Source organism: Cnephaeus nilssonii, assembly GCF_951640355.1.
Source record: "Cnephaeus nilssonii genome assembly, chromosome: 19".
Taxonomy (NCBI): Eukaryota; Metazoa; Chordata; class Mammalia; order Chiroptera; family Vespertilionidae; genus Cnephaeus; species Cnephaeus nilssonii.
This window is the reverse complement of record NC_137090.1, coordinates 21,530,898-21,554,798: the sequence shown is the minus strand read 5'-3', so window position 1 is coordinate 21,554,798 and position 23,901 is coordinate 21,530,898. Positions and strand designations below refer to the sequence as shown.

Here is a 23,901-nt window from a genome sequence, read left to right as displayed (position 1 = left end):
AAGTTACCCAATAAAAGTTCTCCAAAAAAAATTTTTAATAAGTAATGACAAAATAAATTATGATACTGCAAAAATTTATAGAGAAAGTACCACTATGCCAAGTGTTGGGACATAAATAACCTAATAAATATTGACTATTTATTACCTATACTATTATCATCATCATCAGAGTTGTAAGAGTAGTAATAATAGTATTAGTAGTAATAAAAGTACTTTAGATCCAATCACCCCCTTATTCTGCAACTTAAATCAACTCCGGATACCACTGCTTAGTCCCAGAAGGGATAGCATCTGCTTCCTTTCTTATAAAAACTGTTTAAGCCCTGGCTGGTTTGGCTCAGTGGATAGAGCATCAGCCTCCGGACTGAAGGGTCCTGGGTTTGATTCTGGTCAAGGGCACATGCCCAGGTTGCTAGCTAAATCCCCGGTGGGGGCCGTTCAGGAGGCAGCTGATTGGTGACTCTCTCTCATCATTGGTGTTTCCATCTCTCTCTCCCTCTCCCTTCCTCTCTGAAATCAATAAAATATACATATATATTTTTTAAAAAAAGAAACTGCTTAAAATTAATGTTTCTCGCCTGGCTGGCATGGTTCGGTAGTTGAGTGTCAACCTATGAATCAGGAGGTGATGGTTCAATTCTGGACAGGGCACATGCCTGGGTTGTGAGCTTGATCCCCGGTGGGGGGCATGAAGGAGGCAGCCAATGAATGATTCTCTCTCATCCTTGATGTTTCTCTCTATCCCTCTCCCTCCCTGAAATCAATAAAAATATATTTTAAGATAAATAAATAATTAATGTTTCTGTTCGAAAGGACACTATAACAATCAAAAGTGGTATTATTTTAAAACTTAAATATCTAAATGCACAAATATATGTAAAATTAAGACTATCCCAAAATAGTCACAAAAATGACTGCTTACAATAGTGCAAATTAATTTACATTCCATAATATCTTTAATAAAACATGTGTTGCCAAATGCTACCAGATATAACATCATTTCTTTGAAAATAAATTAAGCAAAGATACAAATGCAGACATCTACCTATAAATGACCAAAGAAGGTTCATGTTCCTCCTTGAAACCAACAATAATAATGAAAAAAAAAAGAAAATTTGAGCTTTAAAGAAACAAACAAAATCCAAACTCAAACATGATAAACAGAAATAAGGAAAAAAATGAATTTCAAAAAATATTACCATATTTTTATTTGACAGTTTTACAGTAAAAATATTACAGTAATGTCATGCTATGGAGTCCTAAGAAGCAGTTAAAAACTATAATGTACATATACTGACATGAAAAGATTTCCAAGACTCCCAGAGGAAAAGCAAATCTCAGAAAAGACAGATATAATAACATTTATAATTTTTTTAAATTTTACTCGTGTATGTATCTATTCTCTTCAACCATATGAAATTAAATTTTTGAATAGTTGAATACGTGCAATTTCATATAGATCAACTTGTATAAAAAAAGGTCTGGCGTTGCCGGTTTGGCTCAATGGATAGAGCATTGGCCTTTGGACCGATGAGTCCCGGGTTTGATTCTGGTCAAGGGCATACCTGGCTGCAGGCTCCTCCCCAGCCCAAGGCAACCAATTGATGTGTTTCTCTCAGTTCCACTCTCTCTAAAAATCAATGGAAAAATATCCTCAGCTGAGGATTAAAAAACAAGGTCTAAAATTACACACTAAAATAAAACAGCTAGGATTTGGGCCGGGGAAGAGGGGGGTCTCAAGAAGTAAGATTAGAGAGGGAGGTAAACAGGAATTTCACTTTGGAATATTCTGAATTTTTAATATTGAGTATCTATTAAATTTATAACATAAACAGAAGAAAATGTTTAACAGTGAATGTTAGCAGTAAAAAGCACGTAAAACAAATACCTCCCAACTCCTGCTGCAGCCCTTGAGCCTGTCGAATAAGGAATTTGATAGGAATCTGATCCATTAAAGAGGCCGAATATGATTTTGGCTTTCTTTGCATGGCAGCTGTCAGTCAAAGATAAAAAGCATAAGAAAAATAAAGTGTCAGAAACAACAGAAATCTTAACCTTTAACCCAAATGGGAACACAATGTTAAATTACTTTTAATTCACTTAATCAATACAACTCATAAAAGATGAAGGACTGCTACCAAAATAGTAAACACACAGGAAGAGCAAGAACATACCAAGGGCAAGATCTGGAAAATGCCTCAAAACTGAAACTAGTGGGAGGAAAATCATGAGTGAGAGAAGCCATATGCAGAAATGTCTTACACTAAAAAAAAGTGGTAAGTCTAGACTCCCAAATCTAATCAGGAGGACCAAATACAGTCATGACCACATGGCTTAAAGCCTCATGATTCCAGTAGTCTTAATCTAATCATGTATTACTGTGGTGACTGATGCTTTTTAAAGGAAGTTGGGCACTTCCTTCTCTCACAACTCCCTCTTTCTCTCTCTCCTTCCTTTTGCTCTAAAAATCAATAAAAACATGTCCTCGGGTGAGGATTAAAAACAAAAAAGAATGAGATTGCATTTAGGATTCCACTGGCTGCTTTATAAGTAGTTCCTCATATGTTCAATATTAATTACTATTGTCTTTAACTTCAAAAGTATCTAAAAATAAACTGTATTACCTAGTAATAAAGTCTTTTTTATTATTATTATTGATTTTTTTTACAGAGAGGAAGGGAGAGGGATAGAGAGCTAGAAACATCGATGAGAGAGAAACATCGACCAGCTGCCTCCTGCACACCCCCTACTGGGGATGTGCCTGCAACCAATGTACATGCCCTTGACCGGAATCGAACCTGGGACCCTTCAGTCCGCAGACCAAGGCTCTATCCACTGAGCCAAACCGGTTTCGGCAAGTAATAAAGTCTTTAGATGTAATAAATAGGAAACATTTTTTAAGAATAAAAACTGGCCGGTGTGGTTCAGTTGTTTGAGCATTATTCCATGCACCAGAAGGTCACCGGTTCGATTTTAGTCAGGGCACATGCCCATGTTGCTGGCTCAGTCCCCAGTAGGAGGCATACAGGAGGCAGCTGGTCGATGTTTCTCTCTCTCTCTTTCTCTCCCTCTCCTTTCCTCTCTCTCTAAAATCAATAAAAACATATTTAAACCCCCCAAAAAAACTGGAAATATTATGGTAATGCTCATATATTAACTGGGTATTAGTACACAGAGATTTATTATATTACTCTTTATTTCTTACACATATTCTTTTGGATTAATACAATATTTAACTAAAACTACACACATGTATTATATATTTTTAAAACCAAAAATATATGTGTATATGAAAAAAAAATATATATATATACACACATACACACTTTTTTTTAAAAAAGACTATGATATCCTAATACTTCATTCAATCTCAAATTTCAAGAATTCCATATTTGAGCTTTCTATAGGACCTGGTGGCTGTTAATGTTTATTATTAGGGCCAAAACAGAACAGTTAACAAGGTACTGAAACTACAATTCAACTTCACAGACAGGAATAAATTTGAGGCAGATAATTATCTTTTTGGCTATTCAATAGCAAAATTTTCCCATGCTGTGACATATTCTGCAGTTATTTATTCCCCTTGGAGATAAGGAACTAGACTAGAAAAAAATAATCCTCCTACACCAAGGGAAAAAATTCTCCAAGGAAAGACCAACCCGTCCATTTGTCTTCTATATCACATCTCCGTCACCTCTCAAGGAATCACTCCAGAGATTCTCTCTATATTTACATTTAGTTAATAAGGTCATTAAAATTATTAAAATACAGGCAATTCCATTACCTATTAAATTATCCTAAGGACTGAGCCTGAAGGGGTAGTTACGTGCCCACACATACATGTAATCATGCATCAGAGTATATACATGCCTACACTGCAAAGACTACAGAATGATGCTGAAGCTTGTTAGAATAGTTGACCTGGCTTTCTCATATAACAGCTTGAGAAGTAACAAAATATAAGCAAATAAAATGAACTATCACTAGAAACACTCCCCCATGCACAACTTACCTAAAGTCTTTGTGTTTGCTAGGAGAGCTTCCTCATAAGACAGGATGTAGTAAAGCACCAAAAGCTGTGCTGTGATACTGAAACGCTGATTAAGGCGGGTGTTGTCACTCTGGAGGTAACAGAAATGCTTTAAAATAATGTTAAATTTCATGAATGCTTTTTCGATAGCAAAAGTACTCAAAATAGACTATTCAGTGTTGCTGCTCCCAAAACGGGAGGAACAGTGTTGTGTTTGCATTACTCAGAGAGACAACTTGAAGTTTAAATTAAATTTGAGATGACATGGGAGATGAAGGGCAACAGCTGTTACTCAACAGAAATCCCATCAGGCTGTGTCTGAAAAAGGTTTACAGGAGTCTAAAGTCTCATCTGAAATTACTATAAAGAAAATAACTCCTAAAAAAAGGTATTACATATTAAAATATATTTGTTAAAACATGTGACTATTTTTCCTTCTAAAAAAATAGAGAAAAATATTTTCTTCAAATTCACAACAAATGAATCTAGGTATATCTAAAATCACAGGAAGCTAAATAAACCTGTGTTGAATGTTACATAGTCCTTTGATCAACACACAATCTCCAGGTATTCCTGACTTTAAAGTGAAGCTTTTAAAAGAATTACTCAAAAATGCCTCGTCGCCCAGCTGGTGTGGCTCAGTGGTTGAGAGTTGACCTATGAACCAGGAGGTCACGGTTCAATTCCCAGTCAAGGTACTTGCCCGGGTCGCGGGCTCATCCCCAGTGGGGGCATGCAGGAGGCAGCCGATCAATGATTCTCTCTCATCACTGATGTTTCTCTCTCTCTCTCTCTCTCCCTCTCCCTTCCTCTTTGAAATCAATAAAAATATACTTTAAAAAATGCCTCTTCAACAAAATACTTGGAATATCATTCTTTAAATTTTTATAAGTAATATAAAGAAATTTAATCCCATTTTAAATTCAGAATCACCTAGAAGTCCTCTAATAATCAGTAAAAGAAAAATGAAATAAGTTAAAGAATAAACTAAAAGAACAATAAGGTTATTAATGTAAAAGAAAAAAAATCACTATTTTACCCCAGTGACTCCTTGGAAAATGTCAAGTATCTCCTGTTCTGTGACTGGCTGATTTGTGGCTTCTGGATTAGATTTAGATGCAGGAGTAAGTACAGAATTTATGTACACGTCAATCAGAGGAAGTAATTGAGGATGGAGTGGAGTGGAGGTTTCACATAGCTGTCTATAAATCCAGTCCTTAAAAAAAAAAAAAAAAGGTGATAGGCACTAAATCAATTATGGCAATAAGAAAAAGCAAGTGAAATTTTAATAGCACATACAATTTTACATGATTTAGGAATCAGTGCAACTCACTATTAACTTTTAGCAGTTAAAAATATATTCTTCAATTTCACACTGTCTTTGATTTGAAAATATGAACTACTTTTATATCTAATTTAAAATATTGTCCAGTGGAAGATAAATCTAAAATGATGAGTTTGAATTTTCAGTTTTTAATTTATTTGTTTTTAAGTAGTGGCAAGAAAACTAAGTCTCTGCTATATCTGTATGTAGAACACCATATCTGTCATTGTAGAAGACCTCACAGCAAAGAGAAATTTAGGAAGAGGAATAGTTCTCCACTGAGCAAACCCCCAGATGGATCAAAAAAGTGGCTTTGAAAACCACTTATGAGAGACTGTCACTTAACTCTCTGCACAGATTGAGGACATGTAGAAATGCTGGGTGTGCATTTGGATTCTTAATTTGTATCTATTTCACTTGCTAAAAATATAAAGTAGAAGACACCAACTAGCTAGAAAATACTAGTAACTTCACTAAATCATAAAAACAAGGATAATTAAAAGTGATATCAATGCACATATTGCTCATTTAAAAATGAAAAAAATGCACATATTGTTCATTGTTTTTTATAAATCAAAGAGCCTCTAGAAAAGGTTCAAACAGATTTCTATACCTCCTGGGATTCAGCCTTTTCTTAGAGGACCTTTTAACTGTTTGATATAACCAACTATAACAAATTGAAACTTATCAAAATATGTACAAGCTGGCTATGGATGACTAGCAACTTTCTCAGTTTGATGAATAAAACCAAACTAGAGAAAATGGCAATCTCTTACTAAGGCTTAATGAAATAGTCATATGCTATTAATGAGAATATAAATGAATTATTAACACTGTACATTTTGTAAATAACTAAATTTTTTATTACTTAAAAAACCTAAAATTAAGTTCCTAATTACTATAACTATGTGAATGACTTGTAAGTAGACACATTTCATACACAAAACCCACAGTAAAGGCCTAAAAAAATGAACTAGGACTGGGGGAAAAACATTAACTGAGGTTGTAGCTTAAAATATAAATGTAAGACCATACTTTTATTGACACTTTGTGCTTGGTAAAGGAACGACTCCGGAGAAGCTGGTAAATACAATGAATAGGCAAAAAGCCAGTAATGTTGGCACTCAGGTTGCTGGTGACAGGGACTCGAACTGCATGAGCTGTGACGACCTACAAGGGAAACCCGGTATTAATACGTATGATAGAACTGAATACAAAATTATTCTGAAAGAGGGAAGATTGAAAGGTAGATTGTCCATACTTAATACAAGTATAGGCCTTAGAAATAAATAAGAAACAATTGTTACATGATTTAATTATTTTTTAATGATAAGGTAGCATACAATTAGGAATTTGTGATGTTTTCTAATTTTTTAACTTGTTTTTAAACATAGATATGTTGATGGTAGCATAGTAAGTTAAAAAATATAAAATTTGGGCCCTGGCCAGTGTGCTCAATGGTTAGAGTGTCAGCCTGCACACAGGAGGGTCTCAGGTTCAATTCCTGGGTTGCAGGTTCAATTGCTAGCCCCTGTGGGGACCCATGCAGGAGGCAACCAATTGATGTGTCTCTCTCACATCCATGTTTTTCTTTCTCTCTCCCTCCCTACCCGCCGTTACCACTCTCTCTAAAAATCAATGGAAAAATATCCTCGAGTGAGGATTAACAAATATATATATATTTGGAATCCATATCATCTGTGCTCAATGACTCTGGCTAAGTCATTTTATCTTCTGAGTCTAGTTTCATATCCACCGAATAGGACAATACTGACTTACTTGCCTCAAAATCTTTTAGTGAGGTGGAAAAATTTTTATGAAAAACATGTGAATTATAAAGTATCACATAAATATAAACTGGAATTTGTACTGTTATCCTCAGTGTCATGCACAGATCTCTATTGTCTTCTAATTAGTTTCAAATGTGTAACTGTTATGTGGGAGTGTGTGTGCATTGAGGGGAGAAGGAAGACTATGATACAGAGATGAGAAATTACCCTAAAAGAGCAACAATTAGCCCAGCCGGTATTGCTCAGTGGTTGAGCCACTGATCTATGAACCAGGAGGCAGCTGATCAGTAATTCTCTCTCATCATTGATCTCTCTCTCCCTCTCCCTTCCTCTCTGAAATCAATAAAAATATTTTTTAAAAGCAACAATATGGATGCATGAGTATATGCAAATATTTCAGTTGTTAAGACATATATTTTTGTATTCTGAGATTTAACATGACAAGTGAACCTGAGAATTAATGTTAAATTTTAGAATAGTCTCCTTCACTGAAAAAATAAAATATCTTTGGGAATAACCATGGAAACAAAGTGCTGAGGCCAAATAAGAACATGTAAATACAAGAATAAGGAATTTAGACTGTAGCTTATAATCTAGGTAAAAATGAACCTCACAACCCAAAGGTTTAAATAGGTCTCTATTTTATTTTTCTTCTGACAAATCCAAATGATTACCCCATGTGAGATCCCTACCACTAATATATAAGACTGTACTCTAAGTATCTACTCAATATCTCCAAAATATATAAATTTCAAACATGTTTTTGTATGAGATTATTTTTACCGATGTTTCAAAGATTAAATAAATCATCACTGGAAACTAAAAAGAATAGAAAAATACCTTATTATTCTCTTAAACTGAGATATACAAGTTTTCCCCCAAAGAATGTTATTAAAGAAGGTTAAAGAAGTACCTGTTCAGTAAAAATTTCCTGTGTGAAGATATTCTTCATCCTGCTCAAGGAGCTGGGCTTAATTACAATCTAAAACAACCAAAAAAATTCCCATAGGATATAAAAATATAGTAAGCACAATTTTCTATGGTAAATTAATTATCTAAAATGACTGTGATATTAATGTTCAAATACTCTATTTCAGAAGTGGCTTCTCAGATCCAATATTAAAGTATGTTTTTCCTCAGAAAATGAACCAACATATAAAAGTACTTAGTAAATAATATTATTGACACTTCAAGTCAGTGGGAAGAAGTGGATTCTTCAATAAAGAGAGATGGGCAGCTACCTTTCTGGAAATATTTATAATAAGTCCTCACTTAACATTGTTGTTAGGTTCTGCAACTTTGAGAGAAATGACAAACGGGCAGGCAAAAGTAGGTTTACAAAGAAGTCAAAAAATACAATAATAAATAAATAAATAATAAAAGAATAACTCTGTGTTTCATTTACTTACAACTATAAAACTACTTTTGCTCACCCCTATATATTGAAAACAATTTTACTGTAGACTAATTGATAGTAACAAGAGTTAGGTTCCCACAGCGTCTCATCAATGGTATAACGAAGTGACAATGAATAATACAATGTTATGGGACCTGCTGTATATTTGCACACATGACTCCATATCCAAAATAAACTCCAAAGGTATTAATAATTTAAATGTAAAACATGAAGCCACAAAAACACTAGAAGAAAATATAGCTGACCATTTCTATAAACCTAAGGAAAGAAAAATATTTCTAAGCATAACAGCAAAGTAAGAACCACAAGAGAAATAATATGCACTATACACAAACACACACACAAAAAAATAATTTCCATGTTGCAAAAACAACAGGGAAAAATTAATTACAACATAATGTACTTCTCCACATTAAGGATTATAAAATACATCACTGATTTAATTAGTTGCATTTCAAGAAAAAGAGGGGTGAAATACTAGCACATTAACATTACACATCATTTCAATTCAATATCGGGTAAAATATGTCTTTAAAATGATGAAATATGATATATACAGCATAATGGCATATCATTTATATATAAAGAGCCCTTTAAATAAGTAAAATAAAAAATAAATCATAAAAATCCTTAGATTCACAAAACAAATAAACCAGCCAAAACACATAAATTTTTAAAATTACCAAAAAAACACACACCACTGTAGCCCTGGCTGGTTTGGGTCAGTGGATAGAGCACTGGCCTGCAGACTGAAGGGTCCCAGGTTTGATTCCAGTCAAGGGCACATGCCTGGGTTGTGGGCTCGATCCCCAGTAGGGGGCGTGCAGGAGGCAGCCAATCAATGATTCTCTCTTATCATTGATGCTTCTCTCTCTCTCCCTCTCCCTCTCTGAAGTCAATAAAAATATATATTTTTAAAAAACAACATAGTTCTTGAAAGCAAAGAGAAAAATCATTAAAAAAACAACACTGTGAGCTATAAAAATAATGACAATCATATTTACCATAGTTTTCACTAGTAATCAAAGACAAAATCAAATTTCAGTAATGCCAGTGATGGTGAGAGTAAAGAAAAATAGGCACTCTCACTCACTAATGAAAACAGTTTGATTGCTATAATCTTTCTAGAAGATAACCTGGCAATACTCATTAAACACCTTAACATCATCATACTCTTTTAGTTAGTAACTGCCTCAAAGAACTTTATCCTAAGGAAATAATCCAAACAGCATTTGATGATAAACATGCGTGAGTATCTGTATATATATTTACATAAATAAGGTTTTTAATCTAAGTATTTTCCCAAAATTGGAAAATTTACATAGCAAATAAAAAAGGGTCCATTAGGAAAGTCATGACTGTTCCACATGATGGACTACAATAAAATCACTGAATATTATACAGTATTAGAATATCTGATATGAAGAAATGCTCATCATATATTGCTAAATTCTTTAAAATTACAAAATATGTATGTCAATTTAAAGAAAGAACAGACACCAGAATGTTAACAATAATATATTGGATATCTCTGAACAATGAAGTTATATTTTCCCCTTCTTTTCTGTGTTTACCAAGCTTTCTACACTGAACATCTATTATTCTGGTAAATAAATGTTTTCATAATGTAATTTTTTTTAAGACCTCCTGATAAAATTTCAAACAACTGAATTAAAATAACTTCTACATGAAAATCTATTTACTTTACACTACAAGAAAACGTCCAGCTTAGAAACACCTTCTTTAGAAAGAAAACAAAAGAAAATTACCTTCATCCCCAAAGTGGAACAGACCAAGTCAATGATAGCACTAAGTTGGTTGCTATGAAAGTACATAGCGACCAATAATAACATCTCCCCAAAAGAAGCAGAAACGCCTGAAGTACTGTTGAAACAGAAAATAAAATATGAATTTCCAAACAAGAGATTAAGAAAAACTTACTCAGCTAACTGAAACAAATGAAGTCCCCTTACCTCTCAAAATAAGCTTCTTCTTTTATCATCCAACTTAGCCACACTACCATTAGCTGCTCCTGTTCAGGTGTACTACATAAAAAATACCAGAATGTTACTGGTTTAACTCAGCTATAACAGCATAGGAGTAAGGAAGCACTCTGAAATTATTTTTAGTAGAAATTATTTTTTGCTTCCCTATTTTGAAATATCAATTCAAATTAATAGTGTGTTGAATTGACCACTGTCACTAGATATGAAGTAGTTGTAAATATGAAGGAGTTGTAGAGATGAAGAATGAGGGCCTATGCTTTTCCTTAAGGTTGTATGTAAGTAGTCAAAATCTCTCAAAAGTCTTAATTACTTCATTTCCATCTTTTACCTGGAAAGTGAAATTTAACTTATAGAAACATTTTGAGAACTCAAAATTGTAGAAAAATAAGTGATCACTATTCAAAAAGAGAAAAACAATATAGGGAAAAAGAGACAGCCACAGTTTATCAGATATGAAAAATGATTATAAAAGTATATCAACAATGACTTTTAAAGGAAATTCCTAGATTTAGATTGAAAAGTACAAGTTAACTTTGACTTGTAAAAATAATTTTCATTGATCTCCTACTTCATTGTGGTATAAATGGATAAAATAAAAAGCAACTGAAAAGCCTGCTACCCCAAGCTAAGAAAACTAAAAAGGTCATTATTAGCCACAACTATATCATTTTACTAATAAGACAGTGTTATATAGTAGAAAGATTACACCCTTTAGAGCCTATCCAGACAGACCTGAGTGGTAATCCCATCTCTGCTAGTTACTGGTAGTGTGACCCTGAACAAGAAATTTAAATAAATATAACAACCACCCTAGAACCACCTAAAAACTAGAAGAACTATAATTACAAAAATTAAAAGGCAAAAGGTAGTCCTGGCCAGGTACGTCAGTTGGTTAGAGCATTGTTCCAATATGCCAAGGTTATGGGTTAGGTCACTAGTCAGGGTATAAACAAGAATCAACCAATGAATGCATAAATAGTTGTAACAACAAATCAATGTTTCTCTTTCTCTCTCTTTCCTCTCTCTCTCTCTTTCCTCTCTCTCTTCTCTCTCTCTCTCTCTCTTCTGTTTCTCTCTCTCTCTGTTTTTCTCTGTTTCTCTCTCTGTGTCTCTCTCTCTCTGTGTCTCTCTCTCTCGCGCTCTCCCCCCATCCTCTCTCTGTAAAATCAATCAATAATTTATTTTTATTTTTTTTAAATATATTTTATTGATTTTTTGCAGAGAGGAAGGGAAAGGGATAGAGAGTTAGAAACATCGATGAGAGAGAAACATCGATCAGCTGCCTCCTGCACACCCCCTACTGGGGATGTGCCCACAACCAAGGCACATGCCCTTGACCGGAATCGAATCTGGGACCCCCAAGTCAGCAGGCCGACTCTCTATCCACTGAGCCAAACTGGTTAGGGCAATCAATAAATATTTTTAAATGTAAAAGTAGGATGATGATGTGTAATTACAACAATAAATTTAAGGGACATATACAAGCACACAAAAGAAGTAAAAAATAATGACAAAACATAAACATGGATGGGGGGAGTAAAAATGGTAGTGATTATAAAATGAATTTAAATGCTCATGAACTTACAATAGATTGATATAAACATAGTTTGGTATATTATATATGAAGCACATGGTAACCACAAGCCAAAACTATGGGAGAGATGTACAAGAAATAAAGAGAAAGGAATCCAAACACAATACTACAGAAAACCATCAATATATAAGAGAGCAAGAGAATAAGAATGGAATAAAGAACTACATAAACAATCAGAAAACAATTAATAAAATGGCAATAACTACACACCTATCAATAATTACTTTAAATGTAAATGTATTAAATGCTCCAATCAAAAGACAAATGGAACAATAGGGAGGTGAAGGCCTGAGGCAGGGGACAGGGCAGGCTAGAAGGGGTCAATGGGGGTAAAAAAAGGGGGATATATGTAATACTTTCAACAATAAAGATTTAATTTTTTTAAAAAAAGACAAACGGATAAAAAAGTGGTACATATATACAATTACTCAGCCATAAAAAAGAATGAAGTCTTACCATTTGTGACAACATGGATGAACCTAGAGGGTATTGTGCTAAGTGAAATAGGTTTGACAGAGAAAGACAAATACCATAAGATTTCATTTATATGGGGAATCTAATAAACAAAATAAATGAACAAGCAAGACAGAAGCAAACTCACAGACGCAGAGAACAAATTGATGGTTGCCAGATGGGAGATAGGTTGGGGGATTGGGTAAAAAAGGTGAAGGGATTAATAAATACAAATTGGCAGTTACAAAATAGTTACAAGGATGTAAAGTACAGCTTAGGAAATATAGTCAATAATATTATAATAACTATACATGGTGTCAGGTGGGTGCAGACTTACTGGGGGCATCACTTTGTAAGTTATAAAAATGTCTCATCACTATGCTGTACACCAGAAATTAATACAATATTGAATGTCAACTGTAATTGCAATTTTAAAAAAATTAAAAATAAATTAACTAACTAACTAACAAAAGCAGACCCTGAAAAAATAGAGCAATTTAAGGTACCTGACAAGTGTAGAAAAGGCCAGCAGCATACAAAAGGAAAGTGAAACAAAGCGAACCCCAGCAGGTGTAGCAGGAGGACGGCTTGTCATCAATTGTAGCAATTGTTCAGCTTCTTCCTCAGTTGGTCTAAAAAAGGAATACATTATTACGCTTTACTTTTTTTAGCTGAAGAAGGGAAAAAGAAAAAGGGACTTCCCAACAGTTTCACCATTCCAATACAAACTTTAAGCTTTGTAATAATACCTCACTATTTGTAAAATCTTTAACATCTTGAATTGTGAAAAGCAACACTGTTGAGTTTACAACCAGTGTTCTTCCTTGGACACAAATACAGGCACTGCTCACTGTGCACAATCGTGTGGAAGCATAAAAAGAACCATGTAAGCTGATGCCTTGGCTAGTGTGGCTCAGTTAGTTGGTTGTCATCCCATGCACCAAAAGGTTGCTGGTTCAATTCCTGGTCAGGGCACATGCCCGGGTTGCGGGCTGAATCCCTGGTAGGGGGCATGCAGGAGGCAGCTGATGGATGTTTCACTCTTACATGGATGTTTCTCTCTCTCCCTCTCGCTTCTTCTCTCTCTAAAAATCAACTTTTTAAAAATCTTTTTAAAAAATCATTAAAAAAAACATGTAAGCTGCAATTACACATCGTGATCTTAATAATGAATGGAGAATATTTCAACTGTTCTGTGACCTTTAAATTTGTTTTTGTCAAAACATTAAAAATTCTGTCAATTATAATGCATAAGGAAATAAAAACTAGTAAAACTAATATTTATACAGAACTCTATAATAGAAAATATTAAACACACTGGGAATTAAAGTGTTTTCTTCATAAAAAAATAAAACTATCAATAGTAGTCTGAACAGCCTTTGTCTTCTTCTCATTGTATAACTTACAACACAGAGTGTATGTCTTTTCTAAGCCTTGATGAACTGTCATACCCCCTTCTAAGTTTGGTTCAGCTTCCAATATGTTATCCCCTGTACTTTCAGTCATCAAATATCTGAGACTTCCTTTCATGTGAAGATTTTTGCCTGCATCACTTCCTCTGAAACTTCTTCATCCTTTTTATCACAATGATTTTCCTCATTTATGTTGACAAGTGTATCTGGCTGCATATCTAGGGTCTCTCAAATAGAAGCTGTGTCAACATTCTCACACATCAGCTATTTCTTCTATTTACATTTGGTTCAAATGCCACTTCCAACATTACCACTTTTTGTTTCTTTGCTTCACTTTCATCTTTATTGGCTAGTCCCCTCCTTCAGTTATCTATTTTTATAAAATGTCACATGGGTTTATCACTGAGAGTCAAGGAGACAATACAAGCACCCACTCTGCTGTCTATTCATAAACTGAGTAATCGATGTGTGGTGACCAATTGCTGACAGATTTTAAAAGAAATGATGCAATTGGCCACTGATCATGATGTGCATGTTATTTATACAGTAATCTATGGCTTAAAGAGCTCTCAGCAAAGCTGGTATTTTACACAATTATGTGGTTAATGTATCATGGTAACTGATACATTAGATGTTGAGGGAGCATAATATTTAATTAAACAGTGGTAACTGAAATTCATATCAAAGCCATGCAAAGTGAGGATTGTGTAAAACAGTTGAGGACATTATTCAAAAGGATACAGTGCACTGACTAAATGATAAACCTTATGCTTAATAATCACATCATATCAATTTATGACCTCAGCTATAGTAGGAAACATAGGAGAGCTTTACTTCAACTAGCTCCATGGGCTAGGCACACAATCACTCACCGATCACTCATTATACTCATGTCAAGCTGTGGTGAATCACAGGTTTCTTAAACTGCTTTGGCTTGTCCCATATTTACATAATTATATTTACATCAGACCAAAAAAGACAGATACGTCCCAGCTAAGGAAGTTTTGCCTTAGGACTTCATTCTTTATATAGGCCAGCCCACTAACTAAGCCCAACAGAAAACCCAAATCCTCAGAATAAAAGGCCTTTGACTCACTTCCTTGGGATTAGAAACAAGAACGTAAAAGGACAAAAAGGTAAAATATTAAATTATGGAATACTTGAGTCCAGCGATCCCCATCAAAGCACAGTACAGACGTAAGAGTGCACTGGCTTTCACAACGTGCTCTTCTTTCAGCCCCGAGTACACAGACACATGGGGCTCAGTCTCTGTGTCAGCCTCGTCCGCGATGCGGGTGCTTCTCACTGTGGGAAGGATGCCTGTCAGCTCCAGAAGCAGCTGCCGTCGCATCTGCCAAAGGACAGAACTGCTGGTCTCTCTTTTTCTCTGTAAGAAACATGAGCCACAAGAAGAAAGCATGGAACACTCAGTAAGTCAAAAGGAAGTTCAAACAGAGCTCCCCAGGTAAACACTTGAAATTGACCCCTTTATGGAGGCTGTCATAACTATAGAATCTCATTTTAACCAATTGAGCACACTCAAAATTCACTGGTTCATTTCAAGAATACTCTCCTCATCCTAATTTGGGTTGGTTATACAGAATATACTAAATTAATTACAATTTGAGTTGTAAAACATCATTTAAAATGGTACTTTCAAATACATAATGACTAATGGAGTCACATGTGCTATAGAAGTGCTCATATTTTGGAGACACAAGACCTTGGATTTAAACAACAGCTCTGCTATTAGTTAAGTGTGTTTAGGACTCTGCAGATTCTCAAATGCTTTCAGGGAAACCAGGTCAAAAATGTGTCCTTAACCATTTGTACGCCATAAGCATCTATAGATGCAAGTGGCAGACCTTTGTTAATTAAATTCAAAACATCGTGGCAGTTAACTGGTTAATAATACTAGGACATTATTGGCCTAAACTATTATTTTTACGATTACTATTTACCATTATAGTGCAGTTCTCCAACAGTTTCTATGAAGCCAGACATTAAAGAGAGTTGCATGCCGAAACCGGTTTGGCTCAGTGGATAGAGCATCGGTCTGCGGACTGAAAGGTCCCAGGTTTGATTCCGGTCAAGGGCATGTACATTGGTTGCGGGTACATCCCCAGTAGGGGGTGTGCAGGAGGCAGCTGGTCGATGTTTCTCATCGATGTTTCTAGCTCTCTATCCCTCTCTCTTTCTCTCTGTAAAAAATCAATAAAATATATTTTTTTAAAAAAACTGCTTTAAAGAGAGTTGCAAAAATGTAAAACACCACCACTCTCATTAATTTTTTTTATTTTGGAAAATATGGCTATTTTTCATTAAAAAAATGTTATGTTCACACTGAATAGATTATTATTTTTTAAATAAATATTTCAAATATTTGTTTTCATTTCTAATCTGATAAATAGCAATAGGTAAAAGCACATAAACAAAAGCTCTTTGGTAACCTCAATGATTACTTTTTAATGTTAGGAGGGTCCTGAGGCTAAGAAATTGGAGAACCACTGATCTAAATGACATAATTCTCAAAGTGTTTCTTCCTCTTTTACTAACTGCCAAAATATCCTGATCCTTAACCTATACGGATATTTATCCCTCACCTGTTGTCCATTTCGGATAAAAGTTCCAAACCAAGTCCGGACTTTAGCATTTGTTCCAAGAAGCAAACCACTAACAAAACAAACCAAGTCAGTCACTCCATCTTCACTAACTTCATTTTTAGTATGATCCAATGTCAAAGCTACTCCAAGGCCTGGCAAGTGACATTCTTCCACCTAACACAGCAAAGAAGACAAACTGAACTCAGTATCATAAGGAAAAGAGCCAGGATGCTTCAGAATCTAAAGCCTCTAAAGTTTAGAGGAAGAAGTATCACAAAACATAAAAACCCAGAGAGGAAGGTAATACATCCAGGATATAATTATAATTTTCTACAAGATTCCAAAACCGTCTTGAGAAGAGTTTCTGGTCCTCATATAAAGTCTTTTGTCTCATAAAAATAAGACCTCTTACCACCATGCCTCGGACCTTGAGGGCCTGAGATGGATTCATTTTACATAAGAAGCATAAGGCATCTGTCCTGCGCCTTCCTCCAAGACTTTCTTCATCCTGTCGTTCTCCATTTTTTATCAGGCCCCTACAAACTGAACATTCAATAGCCTCTATTACTTTAAGCTTTGTAAGTAAAAAGTTAGAAAAAAAATTTTCAGCCTTGAGAAGCAATCATTTATGCAGAATAGACACTATAGAAGAAAAGTGTTAGGAAACTTGAAAGCATAGTAAAAGAAACTGGTAAAAATAAAGCAAAGAATAAAAAAGAGACTTAAAATATGCACAGTGACCCGTGGGACAATATCAAGGAGTCAAAAAGAAAAAGGGAATAGAAGACAAAAATATATTTACCCAAATTTGATGAAAATTAAAAACCCAGAGAAACTCAATAAACTGCAAGCAGGATATACACAAAGAAATCATATCCAGACACATCATAATCAAATTTCTGAAAACCAGTGATACAAAGAAAGTAGCCAAAATAAATAAATAAATAAATAAATAAATAAATAAATAAAGCCAGAGGCAAAAAGAAACATTATATACAGAACAGAAATAAAAATTACCACAGAGAACAGAATGACATCTTGAAAGAGCTAAAAGAAAATCCCAACCTAAAATTTTATACCCAATGAAAATATCTTTCAAAAATGAAGGCAAGCCCTAGCCGGTTTGGCTCAGTGGATAGAGCATCGGCCTGCGGACTGAAGGGTCCCGGGTTCGATTCCCGGTCAAGGGCATGTACCTTGGTTGCAGGCACATCCCCAGCAGGGGGTGTGCAGGAGGCAGCTGATCGATGCTTCTCTCTCATCGATCTTTCTAACTCTCTATCCATCTCCCTTCCTCTCTGTAAAAAATCAATAAAAAAAAATGAAAAAAAAAAAAATGAAGGCAAGCCCAGCCCGTGTAGCTCAGTGGGGGGTTGAGCCTCAACCTATGAACCAGAAGGTCACAATTCGATTCCCAGTCAGGGCACATGCCCAAGCTGCTGGCTCAACAAACTGAAAGGAAATCCACAATTATGTCTGGAGACATCAACACTCTTCCCTCAGTAACTACTAGAACAAGTAGACAGAAAATTAGCAAGGACACTGCTTCCAAAGGGCTTTTACATACCATGTGATAATCTGTTAGAAATGTAAGAGAAATATTATCAGTATCTCCATTTTACAGACATGAAGTATCTTGATGGCAATCACATAAAGAATATTTGACAAAGCCAGAAACTATGACCTTCAGATACAGTGTTTTTTCCTCCTTGGCTCCCAATTCCCAAATTACCTTACTCAATAATGTTTTTATCTTTACATCACTCAGACCCAAACAATAATCTTCAATCACTAGTAGTTTGAAATAGACATGAAAAATTTCAATTGATTTTTCTTCATTTCTACCCTACACTTTTCTGCAAACTGATAGCAATAAGGCTAAAAAACAACGGCCTAATTGCTGGTATTTCTGATTACAGATACCATGCATTGACGGCTCCCTGGCTATTTCACAGATATATGTCTCCTCTCCTCTTTTTCCCTGAGCATTGGGATTGTATCTTCTAGTCATTTGGCATTTTTTATTGTCATATTATAGCACCGGTGACTAATAGCATTTTTTGCTACATACTCACTGTACTTCAAATGTTAATCTCAAAGCAATTTTGAAACCTCTAAACTCAGTATTTCTAAAATTAGTGCACACTAATAAACTTTCAAAAGACAAAAAATCTCAAATAAAACCCCATAAATGTTTCTTCTTAGCTCAAACAGAGGTCCTTACATGCCCAAGTAAATCTCTTCAATATCCCATTTCAAAATTATATTTACCTTCATTGAAACTATCAGGAACATTGGCCACCAACAGACACAAGAACCAGGCACCATTTCTAACATGTAGCAAGGCTTCAGCTACATCAACTATAGGAAGCAGGGAAGGAAGCTCTATGAGAAAACAAAGGCAATGTTATTACTAAAGAGTGACATTTCATTGTATTTACATTAGACATCTTTTGATATTTCACTGATGTCATTTAAAAGAAGTTAAATTAAAGCAATTTATTTTCATAGTCTAGAGTTGAAGTGTCCAGTAGGACAGCCACCAACCACATGTGGTTATTTAAATCTAAATTAAATAAAATTAAAAATAGCTCAGTTCCACCCGACCAGTGTGGCTCAATGGTTGGGCATTGACCTATAGACCAGGAGATCACAGTTCAATTCCCCATCAGGGTACATGCCTGGGTTTGCGGGCTTGGTCCTCAGTGTGGGGCAGGTAGAAGGGAAGAGAGAGAGAAAGAGAGAGAGAGAGAGAGAGAGAGAGAGAGAGAGAGAGAGAAAGAAAGAGAAACATCGATGTAAGCAATACACATCAATTGGTTGCCTCCCGCACACACCCTGACCTGAGCCAAGGATTGAACCTACAACTCAGGAATGTGCCCTTGACCGGGAATCGAACTCGAAACCTTTAGTGTGCAGGTCGACGCTCTAACCACTGAACACACCAGCCAGGGCTTTTTTGTTTTTTTCGTTTTCACCCAAGGATGTGTTTTACTGATTTGAGAGAGAGAGAGAAAGGGAGAGGAAGAGGGAGAGAGAAAAAGAGAAACAATTGGTTTAGAATCTGTGATCCTTTGGTGTGAGCTCCAATCAACTGAGCCACACCAGACAGGGCATACTATTAGTCATTTTTTACTTAATTTTTTAGGGTACTTTCCAGGTTAAGAAGCGATACAGTATCATTTAACAAAAAACTATATCTGAAATGTATCTTAGCATTCATTACAGTACCTGCTTGTAAAATACAAAGTACATCTGCAGCTTCCTCCAAATAGACTGGACTCTCAAATAGCTCAGATGATTTGATAAAAAATTCTCCACTGGAATCAGATACCTAAATTAAATATATATATATATATATGAACTCTATTAATTTTAGGTAATTAATTAAATTCCTTACTAATTTTGTAATTATTTGTTCAGCTTACACACCACATCTCTTAATATGTCATTAATACACAGCATCAGAATATGCAGTATTCCATAAATTTGAACCAATGTAACCAATTAACAGTCGCCTTAATTATTATTCAGACATGGCAGTATGGGTTTCTATAATTTATGTCTATATAAGTATTTGGAGACATCTAGAATTAAAGATAAGACAATCCAAAGAAATGAACTAGAAATGCTACCTACATAAGTTATAGCTGAAAAAAGTAAAAAAAAGTGCAAACTTAAAGTAGCATAACAAATATAAATTCATGTTCAATTCTGAATGAACTGTGAGAAAAACAAAGAATAAAAATTTAAGTCAACAAAAGTACCTACTAACTTTTTAAAAAATTTCTTACACTAGTGTTATCACCACATTTCCGATATGCCAGAAACTTTCCATAACAGAAAGGTCACTTATTTTATTAGAGACATCAAGTGAGGTTATTGAGAAAAATATGGAGGAGAAATATTGGTTGAAATTAAAGACTTTCCATATAATAGAAAAGAGGAGGATAAAATAATTGTAATAGAAAGAAATTTTTAAAAGATTTATAACATATCTTAAAAACTATCTAAAATTGATGAGCCCCTCTCCCCTTACCAAGTATTTTATTTAGAACAGAATTTCAGGGGTTTTTTCCTCCACAATTTGTAAAACTTTACTTATTATAAATTAACTGACCTTGAAATCTAACAGTAAATAACTTTTCCCCTAAAACTCTGGGCCTAATCTCATTTAAGCCATCTTACTATGAAGATCTATTTTAGTTCTTTGTATGATAGACCCCTGACATTCACAATTTTAAAATTTAGAGTTTCAATTAACCATAATTACCCAAAGGTCCATAACCTAAAATAACCTACCATTTTGCTGACATGAGAAGTTGAATAGCATTTACTGTACAGAAGCAATTCAGTCATCTAGTAAGTAAAGCTAGCCAATGACCCTACATCCAATTCAGCTTTGATATTCCCTACTCACTGTTATATAGAGGTAATTAATACTCATTCAGTGGCTGAAGGAACTGTGTACATTTTTCAGTTATACATCACAACATTTTATGGGGGAAATTGTATCCTATAGTGGTATAATCAAATTTGGTAATCTTAGCTAACTGTCAAGAAGCCATTGTATAAACTCCATATAGAAAAAATTACTATGCTGGAGAACACAGAATAATTGAGAGAAAACAGTAATAAGAGAAAGAAAGCCTTTAAGGCAGGTATTTAATAGCATTTCAAACCTTTGAAAGGAACACACTAATATAACCAACAGAAATATGCATAGAAGAGGATGCATCCTGCCTGCCTTCTTGTCTCTGCTTCATGCATATTTTGAGCTGTAATTCAAATAAATGTACCTTGTTCATAATTGCCAACAGCTCACTAAGCACAAGACGCAATCGACGAGGTGAATCACTGTGTTCAAACTCTAATGTTAGTCCATGCTGAAGCTGTGATACCAGGATGCTCTCTCCAGCGCCTCCTCCAAGTTTATGCCTAATAAAGTACAAACGTGTAAATCAACAATTATGAGAACAGTGGCATAGAAATAATAGCAGAAAGGTTATCTTTTATTGAAATAATCTCCAAAAGAATGTATGAACTCTCTTCATACATTTCATGAATGTATGAAATTACTTCTGAATTACTACTTACTTTGCCTATCTATTTCAGGAATTTACAACCAATGTAAAGACTATCACAAATGATAGTTAATACCCACTTCCATTAACAACAGTGGCGCATTGTTGGATTCACAATGGGCAGGGACGAACAAAACCTCCGCCCAGAATTTTAGAGACTCAATGTAAACTTAAAAAACCTCTCAGAGGATTCCAATAAATCCTTCTACTCTAGGGGAACTTCCTCTACCCAGTTCCCATAGAGAGTAACTGGCCTGATCAGTTTAGACTGAATACAATAGTGTATATATCGAAACTTCTCTACACAACATTTTATAATATGGACATTCAAAAGCATTTTAACTATAAGTAGAAAAAAAAAAACTAAGTAAAATACTCTCCAAAGTTTAGACTCTCAATCTTCTCTTTTTGGCATGCATCCAATAAAAAGCCCAAAAAGCTCCAAAAGATATTTGACGCCTTCTTCTTTGGCAAGCCCAAGTAAATCCCAATCTACATATCGTATAACATAACATTACCTAAGCTGCTGTTCTTTGCTGGCATCCTGTTCCAAGGCATGAAAGTCCACAGACAACAACGCAACAATGGAGTTGACAGCTTCCACTCCAGAGAGAAGGCGAAGAATGAGTTTTTTATCCTGGGCCCAGCTTTGGCTCTGGTCAGCAGGAGCACAAAGCGCCATCCGCACCAAGCAGGGCAGGAGAAGTCTTAATTCTGGATCACTTAAAGATGCCAAACGAACAACATCCACCTTCTGCATTGCCTCAAAAGCAAATGGGCTGACAAACTGAAGGCTTGTACACTCCGTCATTATCACTGTTGGTCCTAATGATTAAAAAAAAAAAAAAAAAAGTAGGGATGTAACTCCCACATGTATGAATACCCTCGTTTTAAGTACCCTGAAAAATGTGGTTTATCTTTAATAGGCCCCTATGTTGACAATCGGTTCCTGGCACAATTAAAGGCTCCCTACATTTCTACTGCCATCTGGAAAATGAGAAAGAAAATAGTATATTGTCTTTTCTAGCCTTGGGGATAGGAAGCAGAGAGATTAAGTTACAAGCCCGTAGTATTATTACTAGTTAGCGGCAAAAGCCAAGGCTGAATCCTCATCTACTATATCTCAGCCCAAAGCTTTCTCCATTACCCCAGTCATATGAGTGCCACACGTAAAATAAAGATAAACCGATGGCATAGTGAGGAATGCTCCTCTTCTGTACCTCTTTTGTTTCACATGCCTAGCCAACAGGTTAAAGAATGCTAGGCTTCTCTTTCCACACTCCAGGAGTCGGCATTGGTAAATCGCCTCAGTAGCCAAAAGCAATGTCAGATTCAAAACTCTGGAGGCCTTAACACTAACCCATGTGCCCTGGGTAAAAACCAGCTGTGGAGGTGGGAGGTGCAATTAGCTATGGGAGACAGAGGAGTCCCACTTGGGCACTTCTCTGTCCTCAGGAGTAATCAGAGGCATTTAACAACAACAACAAAAAGACAGGGACCAGTAAGCCAATGCCATCCTGGGTAACAGTCGTGGGCAGCAACGCTGCTTTGCTTTTAAGCAAGAGGAGTTGGCCTTCTCACAGAGGGGCGGGCTGAGGGAGCAGAGAGGTGCCCTGTGTGCTCATAGGTCTCGCCCCCGGTGTAACGAGAACCAACCAGTCCCTCAGGCTGAGAACAGCGGGCGGGCTGCCGACCAGGGCCCGGGAACGCGCTGAGGTCCGAGAAGCGGAAGCTGCAGACCTTCAGATACACCCTCCAACCTCCCGGGATCCCACCCGCATCCGCGTCCTAGAAGCGGGACGCGGTAGAAATCGAGAGCGCGGTCCGAAATGGGGCCTAGGCGATCATCTGGACTCCCCGACCCGAGCTGTGCCCTGAATCGAGACCCGGGCACCCAGAAGTCTGACGCCGGGGCCAACCGGGTCAGCGGTGCGAGGGGGGCTGGATGGGGCCTCCGCGCAAAGGCAGAACCCAGACTGGAGGGAGCAGAAAGCGGAGGAGACTGTTTCAACCTGCACCCCAGCACCTTCATTCATCCCCAGCGTCTGGCTCCCGTCGGCCACCGTACTGGACTGAAAGGAAGAGTGGCTGTGCGAGGAAACCCAGAGACGGCGGCGCGGACCCCGGGGTGCGCGTGCGCGGCCCCGCCCCTTCCTCCCCCGCTGCTTGCTCCGCCCAGTTTCCCCTC

At 36.0% G+C, this 23,901-nt stretch overlaps 1 protein-coding gene across 3 annotated transcripts in view; it reads right to left on the bottom strand.

Moving 5' to 3' along the window:
• The window catches only part of INTS2 (integrator complex subunit 2), a 45,481-nt gene extending 21,580 nt beyond the window's left edge, over nt 1-23,901 (bottom strand). Inside the window, exons 1-16 of one of the 3 annotated variants that reach the window (XM_079797991.1) lie at nt 23,740-23,901; nt 22,232-22,538; nt 21,429-21,567; nt 19,861-19,963; nt 18,901-19,014; nt 17,057-17,172; nt 16,630-16,803; nt 15,187-15,413; nt 13,121-13,246; nt 10,535-10,606; nt 10,331-10,445; nt 8,058-8,126; nt 6,390-6,524; nt 5,070-5,246; nt 4,013-4,121; nt 1,889-1,993 (exon numbers count right to left, since the gene is read on the bottom strand). In XM_079797991.1, the coding sequence (XP_079654117.1) occupies nt 1,889-1,993; nt 4,013-4,121; nt 5,070-5,246; nt 6,390-6,524; nt 8,058-8,126; nt 10,331-10,445; nt 10,535-10,606; nt 13,121-13,246; nt 15,187-15,413; nt 16,630-16,803; nt 17,057-17,172; nt 18,901-19,014; nt 19,861-19,963; nt 21,429-21,567; nt 22,232-22,538; nt 23,740-23,749 (2,098 nt within the window). In that variant the 5' untranslated portion in view covers nt 23,750-23,901. Of the gene's footprint in view, nt 1-1,888; nt 1,994-4,012; nt 4,122-5,069; nt 5,247-6,389; nt 6,525-8,057; nt 8,127-10,330; nt 10,446-10,534; nt 10,607-13,120; nt 13,247-15,186; nt 15,414-16,629; nt 16,804-17,041; nt 17,173-18,900; nt 19,015-19,860; nt 19,964-21,428; nt 21,568-22,231; nt 22,539-23,725 lie in introns of all 3 variants that reach the window. The other 2 variants (XM_079797992.1, XM_079797990.1) reach the window with 2 other exon arrangements.